General features: G+C 49.3%; 1 protein-coding gene across 15 annotated transcripts in view; it reads right to left on the bottom strand.

The window, feature by feature from the left end:
- The window catches only part of SRGAP2 (SLIT-ROBO Rho GTPase activating protein 2), a 282651-nt gene that overhangs the window by 18835 nt on the left and 249327 nt on the right, over positions 1-14489 (bottom strand). For all 15 annotated transcript variants that reach the window (XM_017347830.3, XM_051821257.2, XM_051821256.2 and 12 more), the window contains 3 exons: positions 12806-12883; positions 11835-11969; positions 7459-7564 (listed from right to left, as the gene is read on the bottom strand). In XM_017347830.3, coding sequence (XP_017203319.2) covers positions 7459-7564; positions 11835-11969; positions 12806-12883 — 319 coding nt within the window. The remainder of the gene's footprint in view (positions 1-7458; positions 7565-11834; positions 11970-12805; positions 12884-14489) is intronic.

Genomic DNA, 14489 nt, shown 5'->3' with positions numbered 1-14489 from the left:
TACAAAGCCAGTGTTCCCCTAACCCGTTGGTTCCCTTCTCTCCTAGAGATTCTGAAATGCACCCTTCCCCTTCAACAATCACCACAGGACACGAGAAGGGGTACAATGGATGTGGGCAACTGTCACGGTAAGAAAGACCTGAGAATCATTGTTCTCTGGGACTCAGAATGAGATGCAGGCCAGGTTAGTCTTAGTGGGTGGACTGCTTGATAAGCATTTGGACCCTGAGTTAAAAAGGAGTAGAGATGTTAAAAAGACTGGGGAAAGCTTCTAAGTCACTTTTTTTTTTTTTTTTTTTTTTGGACAGGCAGAGTGGACAGTGAGAGAGAGAGAGAGACAGAGAGAAAGGTCTTCCTTTTCCGTTGGTTCACCCTCCAATGGCCGCCGCAGCAGGTGCACTGCGCTGATCCGAAGCCAGAAGCCAGGTGCTTCTCCTGGTCTCCCATGTGGGTGCAAGGACCAAGGACATGGGCCATCCTCCATGGCACTCCCTGGCCACAGCAGAGAGCTGGCCTGGAAGAGGGGCAACCGGGACAGAATCTGGCGCCCCGACCAGGACTAGAACCCTGTGTGCCGGCACCGCAGGCGAAGGATTGGCCTATTGAGCTACGGCGGCACCGGCTCTAAGTCACTTCTTAAACCGGAGAGAGACAGGAAAGTTATTTTCCTTGGTAACCTCCAGAAGGTCAACGGGGGCATGAGGTGCCACAAAGCTAAAGCTGAAGCCAGTTCCTGGTGCCATGGAGGCACAGGGAGGGAGGCCCTGCTTCTTTAGTGTGATGTGATAATGTTTTGGTATCATGAAAGAAAACCAGATGTTTCTGGGAAGCCCGGTTGTCAAAAGGAAACAAACTTTAGCTCTGAGTGTCCCACATCAAACCCCTGTGAGAGATGAGAAATGCCGAGGCACTTACTACGGCCAGCACCGCTCGATTCGCAGTGGCCACAATGACGGCAGGCTGAAGGAGGACACATCTCCCCAGACCGTGGTCTCACAAAGTGAGGGCCCTTTCCTTATCCTCATCAAAACTCTGACCCAGACCCTTCTTTCTCTTCCATCGACAAGGGGCCATCCAAGGTCAGAGGTTGAGGCAATGGTGCTTAACTAACTGGGGGACACAGACACTTTCAAGACCTTGGCAAATCCTAGGATCCTCTGCCCAGAAAAATCCAAATATGTGCACTTACAAATGTACACAATTTTATGTAGAGTGTTCTGGTGTTAATAATATTTAAAGCCCCAGAAGGCTGTACCTAGTCTAAGATATCAGTCACTATATTTTTATTTTTGAAGAAATATCTAAGCTGGAGAAGACTGACAATGGCTTCCTGCTTAGGAAATTTTGGGGGGTGATGTTGCCCTATATCCCTGCCATCCCCACTAAGAATTCTCCTACATTTCTGTGGCTTCAGTTCACAACCTGAGCGAACTCTGAACTGACTGAACTCACCTCCATGTGCGCATCTGAAAAGGACTTGGCATTATGACTGGGAACACAGGAAGGTCATCGCCCAGATTGGCGTGGAAAATTTGCTTTTCCTCATGAACTTTTTTTTTGTTTGTTTCTTAACTTTTTGGTAATGTATATTTATTTCTTTGACTAAATTAAGGGAGAAAACAAGATATCTCAAAGTCAAATAGAGTTGGTTTTGAGTCCTGGTTTCATTGCTTACTCGTTCCTTAACTTAGTTCTAGTTCCCTAGTTTCTTCATTGTTAAATGGGGGCAGGATGCACCTCCCTGATGGGGCTGCCATGAAGAGTAAATGAGATAATATGTGCAAAGTATTCAGCATGGTGCCCGGCACATGGTGGTGTTTAGTAAAGACTTCCTGTAATGGTACTATCCTGACTGCTCCTTGATCCAGGAGCCTGTTGTGTCAGGGAGTGGAAGGCAGGGCTGCTGACATCTGGCAGTCGCCAGTGTACGGGAATCTACCTGCCTCCTTCCTCCACAAGCTTCATCTAATGAGCTGAGGACTCTAGATCCCAGAACCAAGACCTGAACTCCTCAGACACAGCATGAAGCTTTGGATCAGCTGTTTTAAACACATGACATTTCACTGAAAAACCTTCAACTTCCCAGGCCCCAAGGGGTTTGACTTGGTAACAACCAACAGACTTTGAGTAAGATATTATGTGTTGGGTTTTAAAAAAATATTTATTTATTTTCATCTACTTGAAAGGGAGAATGTGAGACAGATATATATAGAGGGGGGGGGAGGGAGAGGGAGGGAGGGAGGGAGACAGAGACAGAGAGAGAGAGAGAGGGAGATTTTTCATTCTCCGGTTTACTCCTAAATGCCCACAATAGCCAGGACTAGGTCAGGCCAAAGCCAGGAGTCAGGAACTCCATCCAGTCTCCTATATGAGTATCAGGGACCCAAGTCCTACAAGCCATCATCTGCTGCCTCCCAGGGTGCACATTAACAAGAAGCGGGATTGGAAGCAGAGGTGGGACGTGAACCCAGGCACTCTAATATGGGACGTAGGTGCTCCAAGCTGTGGCTTAGCCAGCTGTTGCCACCAGGTCCACTCCATTCCAGCACACTTCTGCCACCCCGTAAAGAAACTTTGTATTCCTGCTTCCTGCCCACCCCATGGCTACCATGAATTCACTTTTTCTCTATGTGTTTGTGTTTACCTATTCTGGACATTTCATATACATGGAATAATATAATATAGCCCTCTGCATTTGGGTTCTATCACTCAGCAAAATGTCTTCAAGGTTCATCCTTGTGGAGTATGTGTCAGACCTTTGTTCCTTTTATGGCTGAACAATGTTCCACTGTATGTGAGCAGGCATTTGGTGCAGTGGTTGAGATGTCGCCCACATCCCACACTGGAGTGCCTGGATTTCAGCCCCAGCTCTGCTTCCATCCAACTCCAGCTTTCTGTCCCTGCGCATCTTGGGAGGCAGCAGCGATGGCCTAAGTAGTTAGGTCCCTGCCACCCGCGTGGGAGTTCGAGGTTCCTAGCTTCAGCCCGGCCCAGGGGCAGCTCTTGAGAGTGCTTAGCAAGTGAACCAGCAGGTAAAAAATCCCTGTCTCTGTTTCTTTGCATTTCAAAATACATATTTATAAAAATATAAATATTTTAGATTTTATATGAATTATATATTAATATTTTATATATATGTATATATAAAATCTCACTATATGGAGAGATTGCATTTGGTGAGCTTAGAAGCAGATATTCCCCAAGTCAAGCCTTCAGATGAGACCACAGCCCCCGCTCCAACACTTTCAGTGCGACCTCATGACACTCTGGGCCACAGGCCTCCCTCTCAGCTGCACCTGCATTCCCAACCCACTGAAAGAGTGAGATTTTAGTTTTTGGTTTTGGTTCCTTGAACATGAGGATGTCAGTAACCCAAGAACAAACCATAGCCAGGAAGAAAGTACACACACACTTAGGACCCAGAGTCATGAAGGAGAGGAAGGTCTGGGGGCAGGCAGAGTCCCCTCAGGCGCTGCGACCCCTGCTGACCTCCCATGGAGATGGTCTTTACCGCCTGTGTCCTGCATCCTAGTTATTATTTTGGGAAACACTGATTTTTTGATGCTGCACATTTTCAATCTGACACTTTCTCATGAGCGAATCAATCTTTTTAATAGGAGAAAAACCCAGCACAATCCAGTTCCCACTTTCCTTAACAGTGGCCATGATCGCCAGCTCTGTGTGGTATTTCCTTTAGTGCTTCTCCCTTCCTGCAAGACCCCCTCTTTTTAGCAGTCACCCCCCACAGTCACCTCAGGCGCCCTCTGGCCTCACCTCCCAGCTGTCTGCCCACCACTGTCAAGCTTCTGGAAGACAGACTAGGTTCAAGTCGCAGGCAGGTGCTGGTCTATGGTGGGAGACAATGACTAATGTGACAGCCATTCGCTGTTTCCAGGCTGTATGTGAGCACCCTGTTGTGAGTCATTAGGGGTCTGTAACCTAAAGGTAGTTGTGGTGCTGAGTCGCTGCCTGGCCAACCAATGCAGCAGACACAGTGGAACCAGGACCAGACAGCTCGGCAGAACCAGCAGCAGGGCTACATGATGGGAGTGGGCGCCCCAGCAAGCTCTGAGGCAGATGCTAGCCCAGATGCCGACGGGGTCAAGCTGACCACAGATGTGTAAGCAAGCTGGGACTTGTGAATTAGCCTCTGAAATTATTTCTTTTTCTTTTTTCTTTTCTTTTCTTTCTTTTTTTTTTTTTTGACAGGCAGAGTTAGACAGAGAGAGAAAGAGAGAGAGACACAGAGAAAGGTCTTCCTTCCGCTGGTTCACCCCCCAGATAGCTGCTACGGCCGGCACGCTGCACCGATCTGAAGCCAGGAGCCAGGTGCTTCCTCCCGGTCTCCCATGCGGGCGCAGGGCCCAAGTACTTGGGCCATCCTCCACTGCCTTCCCGGGCCACAGCAGAGAGCTGGACTGGAAGAGAAGGAATCGGGACAGAACTGGCGCCCCAACTGGGACTAGAACCCGGGGTGCCGGTGCCGCAGGCAGAGGATTAGCCAAGTGAGCCATGGTGCCGGCGTGAAATTATTTCTTTTAAGCAGAGACCAAACACGTAGGAAGACTCTTCCTTTTCTTATTTTTTTTTTTTTAAAGATTTCTTTTATTCATTTCAAAGGCACAGTGAGAGAGAGAGAGAAAGAGATACTTTCCATCTGCTGGTTTACTCCCAAAATGTTCGCAATGGCCAGGGCTGGGCCAGACTGAAGCCAGGAGCCAGAGGCTTCCTCCAGGTCTCCCATGTGGGTACAGGGACCCAAGCACTTGGGCCATTTTCTTGCATTTGCAAGAAGCTGGATCAGAAGTGGAGCAGCTGAGACTCTAATTGGTGCCCATGTGGGAATGCTGACACAGCATGTGGTGGCCTCATCTGTTACACTACAACGCTGGCCTCTTCTTTCTCATAAATAAATATGTGCTAAAATATCTTAGCTCTTTGATTTACCTTTTGTTTCCCCCTTTTGATAGATTCATGGATCCAGAGAAACCTATCTCCACTCTATGAAAGCCATGAAGCAGGAGTGATGATAAAGGATAACTGAATTCAGCCTTAGGAATGGGGAGGGTCAAGGTCTGTGGTGAATTGGAAAGTGCCTGCCCCATCCTGGGGCAGCCCTTACTCCATATGGAATTGCTGTCACATAGGAATGGCTGCCTGGGGGCCGGCGTTGTGGTGCAGCAGGTAAAGCCGCTGCACGCAACACTGGCATGGCACATGGGCAATGGATTGTGTTCTGGCTGCTCCACTTCCAGTCCAGTTCCCTACTAATGTGCCTGAGGAAGCAGTGGAGGATAGCCCAAGTCTTTGGGCCTCTGCATCCACATGGGATACCCAGATGAAGCTCCTGGCTCTTGGCTTCAGCCTGGTTCAGTCCTGCCCATTGTGGCCATCTGAGGAATGAACCATTGGGTGGAAGATTTCTCGCTCTCTCTCTCTCTCTCTGTGCATGTAACTCTGACTTTCAAATAAATAAAAATCAGTCTTAAAAAGAGAAAGGGGGTGGGCACTGTGGTGTAGTGGGTAGAGCCGCCACCTGCAGTGCTGGCATCCCATATGGGCGCCGGTTCGTCCTGGCTGCACCACTTCCAATCCAGGTCTCTGCTATGGTCTAGGGAAAGCAGTAGTAGGCCCAAGTAGAAAGCTTGGGCCCCTGCACCCAAATGGGAGACCTGGAAGAAGCTCTTGGCTCCTGGCTTCGGATCAGCCTAGCTCCAGCTGTTACAGTCAACTGGGGAGTGAACCAGCAGATGGAAGACCTTTCTCTCTTTCTCTGCCTCTTCTTCTCTCTCTGTGTAACTCATTCAAATAAATAAATAAATCTTCGGGGCCAGCGCTGTGGCACAGCGGGTTAACGCCCTAGCCTGAAGCGCTGGCATCCCATATGGGTGCTGGTTCAAGACCCAGCTGCTCCACTTCCAATCCAGCTCTCTGCCATGGCCTGGGAAAGCAGTAGAAGATGGCCCAAGTCCTTGGGCCCCTGCACCCACGTGGGAGACCCCGAAGAAGCTCCTGGCTCCTGGCTTCGGATTGGCACAGCTCCGGCTGTTGTGGCCAATTGGGGAGTGAACCAATGGATGGAAGACTCTCTCTCTCTGCCCCTCCTCTCTCCGTGTAACTCTAATAAATAAATAACTCTTTTAAAAAAAGAGAGAGAGAAAGAATGGTGGTCTAGTAATGGTGAGATCTAGTAATTTTTCAAAAGAAACTAGAAGTCTAGATTTCTAAGAAGTGATCGCCCCTCCCCAATATTTTAGTGTCATTTTGATGTTTTCAAGACACAGTGGACCTGAAGGAAACACGTGTTACCTGTGGTCATGACTGGTTCTTGCACTGACCACTTATCAGCATCACCTTTGGTGTAGAGTAGGCTAAAGCAGAAGCTACAGAGACAGCGAAGTGAAGACAAAGGTGACTAAGAGGGGCAGAGCACAAGGCCTTGCTCAGTTGCCTTTACAGCCACATGGGAATCCCAGCGCTTGCCCTGGGCAAGGACACACGCCTGGGTAAGAAGTGCCCCACCCAAGCCCGGGCCCCTCTAGTCCTCAGGCCTTTCTTCCTGTCACGCTCATTCGACCTGTTAAATGCCAACACACACACACACAACTCTTAACTGGTGTCTCCACTCCAGCTTTCTTCCCTGGGCATCAGATTCCTGGATCTAAATGCCTGCCATCTCCACTTGGACGTCCGACAGGGGCTTCAAATGACCGGGCCCACATAGGCACCTTGTCCTGAATGCTTCCCGCACACCTTGTCTTCCCCAAGTCCATAAATGGCTTCAAATGCTCCTGTCGCTCATGGCAAAAAATTAGGATTTCTTTCTTCACACTCTACATCCTGTCAATGTTTTGTTCAAAATACTTCCCAGCCTGACACACCCTCACCACCCCCAGGTGCCCAGCACCTCTGGTCACACTCAGAAGAGTCCCCTGCTTCTCTTCACCACCCTCCATGGTAAACGTTCCACAAAGCAGTCGGCAGGTTTGGAAAGATACACATTGTTCAGATCTTAGCAGTTTGCTCCTTAAAAGTCTTCCGACCATTTCACAAATCCAGAACGGTTCTTCCCATGACTCCTGGGTGCTGAGTCTTCCCAGGACTCCCTTCTGCACTGCCTTAGGCTGCTGCTTCTCACACAGCCTTTGCTGACTAACCTTGGAAACGCTCTCCCTCCTTTCACCATCTGATTTTTGCACTCTACCCCTTTCTTTACTCTTTCCTTTTTCTTCTAAGCACTCATTCTATTGCTACATCTGCTGCTGCCTGTCTCCAGGAACATGAGCCAAATGATATTTAGAACGATATACTCTCCCAGCCTAGTCCTGTGGCCAGCACATAATAGGTGCTCAGCAAGTATATGCACAGCTGGCAGGACAGGCGTAGGCCCATTTGGAAACGTCCAATAAGTAGCCCAAGCCACAGCCTGATGCAGTTGTTCACTGGGAAGGTTACTCACTGATTGAGGAAGGCAAAGAGGTATCTCATGATAATCAGAGTGGTCTGGGGCAGGACCAGGAGGACTTTCCGGATGTGCAGAGCTCTCTCCTGTAGGTTGTCCATAGCTGAAAGAACAAAGTCATGTGTTACCCTCACTGTAGCGAGAGCTCAGGGAGTAATGGCCAGAAGCCCCTGACTATCAGCAGGCTAAACACGAGAGCACTAGATCGAGCCAACACACAGCACTGGTGCACAGTGATAGCAGTTTCAGCCCTGTTGCTCCCTGGGGTGGGCTGCCATGAGGAGCACATGCTGAGTTCCAGATACTGACTGATGTCAGAGTCCTGGGGCACAGAAGAGGTTGGCCATGACCCTCTTAGTCAACAATGACAGAAAAGGAGCTGTCCATAAACCTGTCTGGACTGCTCAACACCCAGCCTTGGAGGGCCAGCATCTGGAGAGAGAGACTGTGCAGGTCTCCCCACTCCACACACGTGTCACCTCATTCTCTGAACAAATCTGCCTTATTTTCCTCTTCTCTTATCTGCAACATAGATGAGTAGATTATGGCCAGAGGTAGGAGAAGGTATACCGGGTACAGAGGCATCCAGGAAGACCAAAGCTTCCTGACTCTTGTGCTGTGTGGAAAGGTTAGTTACAGGTAAGGCCCGAGGCCTGTGGGCTCCATCATGGGCAGCCTCCCACTTCCGCAGTGTCATGTTCTATGGGTGCTCTTACACGGAAAAGAAATGCAAAGTACTGAATTAGAAGTAAGAGTATGTTTCTTACTGGGCAGTCAAGGGATTTTAAACTGTCTTGGCAACCCCAGTACAGCTTAAGATAATCACTGTGCCCAGTCCTGGAAAGACATGAAGACATGACCCAAGAGTTACGTGTAAGGGGTCGGTGCTGTGCCGTAGCAGGTTAAGCTGCCATCTGCAGCACTGGCATCCAATATGGCACTGGTTCAAGTCCCTGCTGCTCCACTTCTGATCCAGCTCCCTGCTAGTGCGACTGGGGAGGCAGTAGAAGATGGCCCAGGTACTTTGGTGCTTGTACCTACGTGGGAGACCTGGAAGAGGCTTCTGGCTCCTGGCTTCACATCAGCTCAGGTCTGGCCGTTGCGGCCATTTGGGGAGTGAACCAGCGGATGGAGACCTCTTTTTCTTTCTCTGCCTCTGCCTCTCTGTAACTCTGCCTTTCAAATAAATAAAGTACTTAAAAAAAAAAAAAAAAAAAGAGGTGCATGTAAGAGCGATCTTCAAAAAGTTTATGGAAAGGTACACTATGAGAAGACTTCCCATTTTTTCTTGTATCAAAATAAATATCTTTTAATTCCATTTTCCATGAGCTTTTCGAAGTCCCCTCCTACTTAAGTGTGCATATAACTCATTTCTACTAGATTCCTACAATCAGGAGTGGACCAAAAACAAGAGAGCTAGCTTCCTGAATGCTCCAGGGATTTCTCTCTCAGAATAACAGGGAGCACCACGTGCTCAGGCACATGGAGAGTGCTCAGGGCACATGGAGAGCGCTCAGGGACGTGCTGACCCTGGGCAACCAGAGGGAAGGATCCTTTCTCCATTTCAAAGGCACTGCTCCCTTCAGCCTTTGGGCCATCGGTCAGATGGGGTCTGCTTCCGGGATGATTTGATATTAACTCAACTTTACACAGATTGTTTTCCAGGGAAAACAAATGAGAGGATGTTCCAGTTTCACAAGCTAAACTAAATGTCTAGTGTCTTTCTCTTTCTGGGAAAACAGCATATTACTACTTTTAAATGCATAGAAGGATTCTATTCCTAGAAGAACACATATTAATACATCTAGACTGTATGCTATGTCATGTTCTTTTGATTTTAAAATATATATATTTATTCAAGAGACAGAAGGACAGAGAAACAGAGGGACAGAGAAACAAAGAGAGACAGAGAGGGAGAAAGAGAGAGAGGGAGGGAGGGGGAGGGGGAGGGGGAGGGGGAGGGGGAGGGGGAGGGGGAGGGGGAGGGGGAGGGGGAGGGAGAGGGAGAGGGAGAGGGAGAGGGAGAGGGAGAGGGAGAGGGAGAGGGAGAGGGAGAGGGAGAGGGAGAGGGAGAGGGAGAGGGAGAGATCCTATCTGCTGGTTAATTTCCCAAATGTCTGTGATGGCTGAGGCTGGGCTGCAGCTAAAGTGAGGAGCCCAGACTTTAACCCAGGTCTCCCAGGTCTCTCATGTGGGTAGCAGGAACTTGGCATCACAGTTGCCTCTTAGAGTCCGTATTAGCAGGAAGCCGGAATCAAGAGCCAGAGGTGAGTATTAAACCCAGGCACTCCAATATGAGATGCAGGTGCTTTAACTGCTAGGCTAAAAACCTCTCCCCATGCCATGTTTAAAGCAATAAATATCTGTGGGGCCAGCGCTGTGGCATAGCAGGTAAAGCTGCTGCCTGCAGTGTCAGTATCCCATATGGGCACCAGTTCAAGTCCTTGCTGCTCCAATTCTGATCCAGCTCTCTGCTATGGCCCGAGAAAGCAGTGGAAGATGGCCCAAGTCCTTGGGCCTCTGCAACCATGTGGGAACCTGGAAGAAGCTCCTGGTTTCAGATTGGCCCAATTCTAGCCATTGTGGCCATTTGGGGAGTGAACCAGTGGATGGAGGACCTCTCTCTTTGTTTCTACCTCTGCCTCTCTGTAACTCTGCCTTTTTTTTTTTTTTTTGACAGGCAGAGTGGACAGTGAGAGAGAGAGACAGAGAGAAAGGTCTTCCTTTGCCGTTGGTTCACCCTCCAGTGGCCGCCGCGGCCAGCGTGCTGTGGCCGGCGCACTGCGCTGATCCGATGGCAGGAGCCAGATACTTATCCTGGTCTCCCATGGGGTTCAGGGCCCAAGCACTTGGGCCATCTTCCACTGTACTCCCTGGCCACAGCAGAGAGCTGGCCTGGAAGAGGGGCAACCGGGACAGAATCTGGCACCCCGACCGGGACTAGAACCCGGTGTGCCGGTGCCACAAGGAGGAGGATTAGCCTAGTGAGCCGTGGCGCAGGCCACTCTGCCTTTCAAATAAATAAATCTTTAAAATAAAAAAGGAGCTAAATATAATTTTGTTTAAAAAAGAAATATTTGCAACACTTATTCTTTTTCCTCTTGTAACATATATTGAAAATGATATATTTATTTATTATTTTTTTAAATAGACATTTATTTATTTGAAAGAGTTACACAGAGAGAGAGAGAGAGAGAGGTCTTCCATCCTCTGGTTCACTCCCCAGTTGGCCACAATGACAGAAGCTGCACTGATCTGAAGCCAGAAGCCAGGGGCCAGGAGCTTCTTCTTGGTCTCCCACTTGGGTGCAGGAACCAAAGTACCTGGGCCATCTTCTACTGTGTTCCCATAGCAGAGAGCTGGATCGGAAGTAAAGCAGCTGAGACTCAAACTGGTGCCCACATGGGATGCTGGTACTGCAGGTGGCGGCTTTACCCACTACGCCACAACACCAGCCCCTTATTTATTTATTTGAAAGTCAGAGTTACACAAAGAGAGGGACAGAGAGATCTGCTGTTGATTCATTTCCCAGATGGCCACAATGGCCAGGGCTGGTCCAAGCTGAAATCAGGAGCCAGGAGCTTCGTCTGGGACTTCAACTTGAGTGGCAGGGGGCTATCTCCCCCTGCTTTCCCAGGTGTATTACCAGGAAGCTGCATAGGAAGTAGAGCAGCTGGAACATGCGCTGGCGACCACTGTGGAATGCCAGCATCCCAGGTGGCAGCTTTACTAGCTACACCACAATGCCAGCCAGGACTAGGTTTTAAAGGTGAATGTAAAGGTATTTTACAAAAGGAAGAGAAAGCCCAGAGAAGTAAAGGATTTTACATTGAGGAGAATCAGGAGGAAGATGTCAGGATGGGCATTTAGGGCAGGCTCGCATCCCACATTGGAGCTCCTGGTTTAAGTCCTGGTGCTTCCACTTCTGATTCTAGCTCTCTACGAGTGTATACTCTGGGAGGTAGCAGGTGACAGCTCAAGTGGCTGGGTCTCTGCCATCCACGTGGGAAACTCGGACTGAATTTGGGGCTCCCAGTTTTGGCGTGGTCCAGCCCTGGCTATTGTGGGCATTTGAGGAGTGAACAGCAGGTGGAGGATCCCTCTGTGTCTGCTTGTTTGTTTCTATTTCTCTTTCTGTCTTTCAAATCAATTAGTTATTTTTTAAAAAGGAAGGAAAAAGCCAGGTTTCATTACTTGGGGATACACTGAAAAGTCATTCTTCCTGCTTCCCCACCAGGGGCTGAAGCCGTGAGGACGAAGATAAGAAACTACACTGGGGAAGGCTTGTGAGAAAACGGAGACCCATGGAAGTTGTGATCTCTTGCTAGCAGGCACTCTGGCCCAGAATACCGTGAGGTCAGGGTGGTACTTACTGACGCAGGCCATCAGGTCGTGGAAGATGTCCTTAGGGAAGAGAGGGTGTTCCAGCCCCCGGAAGTAAAGCTTCAGGACACCTGCGATGGAGTCCATGTCATGGTCATTCTGGTCGCCAGCCAGGGGGTCCTCTCCTGAGGATAAGCAACCCCCCCAAAAAGGGAAGGAGAGTTAGAGGCAAAAGCACAAGATGAGCAGTACTGGCAGGGAAGGGGTGAGTTATTTTTGACGTCATTCCAGTCCGTCGGCCTTCTGCCCAGCATGGTGGCCATGAGTAGACTACACCAGGGAATACATAAAGTAGACTGCTCGGGCCATCATTCCCATGGGCTAGGGTGGAGACATAGTGCTGCCTCTCTTATAAGAACCATGAAACCAGGCTGAGACTGAGTCCCTGGGGGAGAAAAATGAGGCCAAGGAGGCCAGCTCCTCTGACTAGCTCTCGCTCTTCCTGGGCCGCCACAAAAGACACCTACTTACAGGAGAACAATCATGCCGAAGCTCCCCATGGAAAATTTCATATCAGATGTAATTAGATTTAATGATAGGCCCAACCTCAAATTGAAACTATATATATCCATTACAGTGACGGAAATTGCCAAAGCTTGCCCATTACCTTAATAGCCCACAAGATAATAAATGGGCTACAATGAAGAGGCGCATTAGCCTTGATATTAACTGCCACCCAGAGTTCCGGGTGAAGCTGTAAACCGCCCAGATATCATAGTTAACTTCTTGGGTTTTGGCAGGTCACTCGAAAGGAGCGAGGCAGAGTGGGTGGGGCCGAGAGGGAAGGGGAGGGGGCTGGGATGTGCCTGGGCATCTCTGCATATCCAAGGGGGAGGGGCACGAGACAGCAGTCACCCAGCTGGCTTGCCAAGCTCTGGGGACCTCTCAGGGCAGAAAGGGTAGAATGATACTCCTCGGGGCTGGTAAACATTTGGTCTCATCTCCAAGGCTGTTTCCTCACCTCTCTCAAAAGCATTTTTGATGTCATTCACTTCCACCTGGGATCCCGACACCCGGAAAATTCCTTCATGCTGTAATCCTAGACACACACAGGGAAAAGAGATCAAGGAGAAGCAGCAGCAAATCCACCAGCACAGTGCCAAGTTTAGCTGAATGCCTACCTCCCCCACAGCCAGTGCGCATTTAAGCACAGCCTCCTCTTCAGGCTAAAGCAGAAAGCATGTGCAAGGATGTGGAAAAGTCACTGGGGCATCTCGAGGCATTAACCTCAAGAAAGCACTGAGTCGAGACAGCCGGCTCCGCTTCCGACCCCGAGGCCTATGACGAGGCAGGTTTCCTCCCCTTGCCGGTGCCTCTCGGTTCCCTCCGATAAAGTGGGAGTACGAAGCACCCATAGGTGTTTTCATGTCACCCGGTGTCAAGACAAGAAATGGGCGATGGCAGGCACGACATCAGGTCCTACCAGAGGAGTTTCTTAAGGTCTGAGATTATAATTATCGGTTTAGCTGTTCTAACAGTGTGTGTTCTAGGCGTCAATGCTTCCAGTAACCATGAAAAAAGGACATGGAAACATTAGTGATCGTTTCACAGACAGCACTGCCACACTGTGCTAGGCGATGGGCCCTTACTGCAGCTTTATCCTAAAGACAGACGTCATGAATAATGTGCACAAAAACCTTGTTTTCTTGGGTTTTGTTAGAATAGAAATAATCATGGAAAAGTAATGCTTATATAGTGAGGGGAGCCAATAGATGGTTTTATATAAATAAGTCACTTGGTTCTCATAAGAACTGACCACCCAATAACAAGCAGAGGTGAGCAACAATCCCATGTCCTGGACGAGAGGCTAAGTGATGACCAGGAAACAGGAACCAGGGCTAGGACTCAAACCTAGGCCTGTGGCTGTAGCTGTGTACCCAGTCCTCAACGCCACGCTTGCGAGGCCTATGAGATGCAGTGCAGAGAAGGCAGAAGCCACACTGGTCAGTCTGAATACAGACATGGGGAACAAGCACCATGCATGCCCTGTAGTCAGTGAGAAATCCAGAAAGCCCCGCCATAGCGCCAGGCCCAGGGGCTGGAGGGAACTAGCATCTCCGATTGCATCAGGACACACGCAGGAGCCTAGTCTTTCCCAGGAGCCGAGTCTCAGTCTTGGGCATTTTGTCAAAATCCCTCCATTACGGTAAAATTGTTCCAAAATCTTGCCAGGTCAGAGAAATCTCAAATCTATTGTAGTACGCTCCACTTTACCCACAGGGTTGATCTCTCAGTGTGGGGGCAGCTGGAGGCTATTTACCAGACACAGGCCAGGACTGAAATTCTGGATCTGCTTGAAACAGCACTGTGAAGTAAGCAGAAGGAATATGACTACCTGGCCTGTACCAGCACTTATTCTGTCTGCTCTTCTAAGGGAATCTCCAAAATATTCCTCACAGGATGGCGGGCAATGTTAAAATCCCATTAGGACCAGTGTAATAGGACTATATTAGTTACCAACGGGATGTAAGAGCCAGATAGTGTTGTTCAGTGAGGGCCAGATAACGCTGTCCAAACACAGAATGCAAACAGCAAGTGCCCTGTGGAAACAGCCACATTGCAGTGACTTGTGAGAAATGCATATAAGGAACGTCACCTCCGAGACCAGGCTATTCAGTGTGTTCCAGCTGGTGGTCACTGCACAA

Source organism: Oryctolagus cuniculus, chromosome 13 (genome assembly GCF_051225735.1).
Source record: "Oryctolagus cuniculus isolate XC-2025 breed Fujian yellow rabbit chromosome 13, ASM5122573v1, whole genome shotgun sequence".
Lineage (NCBI taxonomy): Eukaryota > Metazoa > Chordata > Mammalia > Lagomorpha > Leporidae > Oryctolagus > Oryctolagus cuniculus.
The sequence above is the reverse complement of the archived record's forward strand: the minus strand, read 5'-3'. Positions and strand labels throughout refer to the sequence as shown.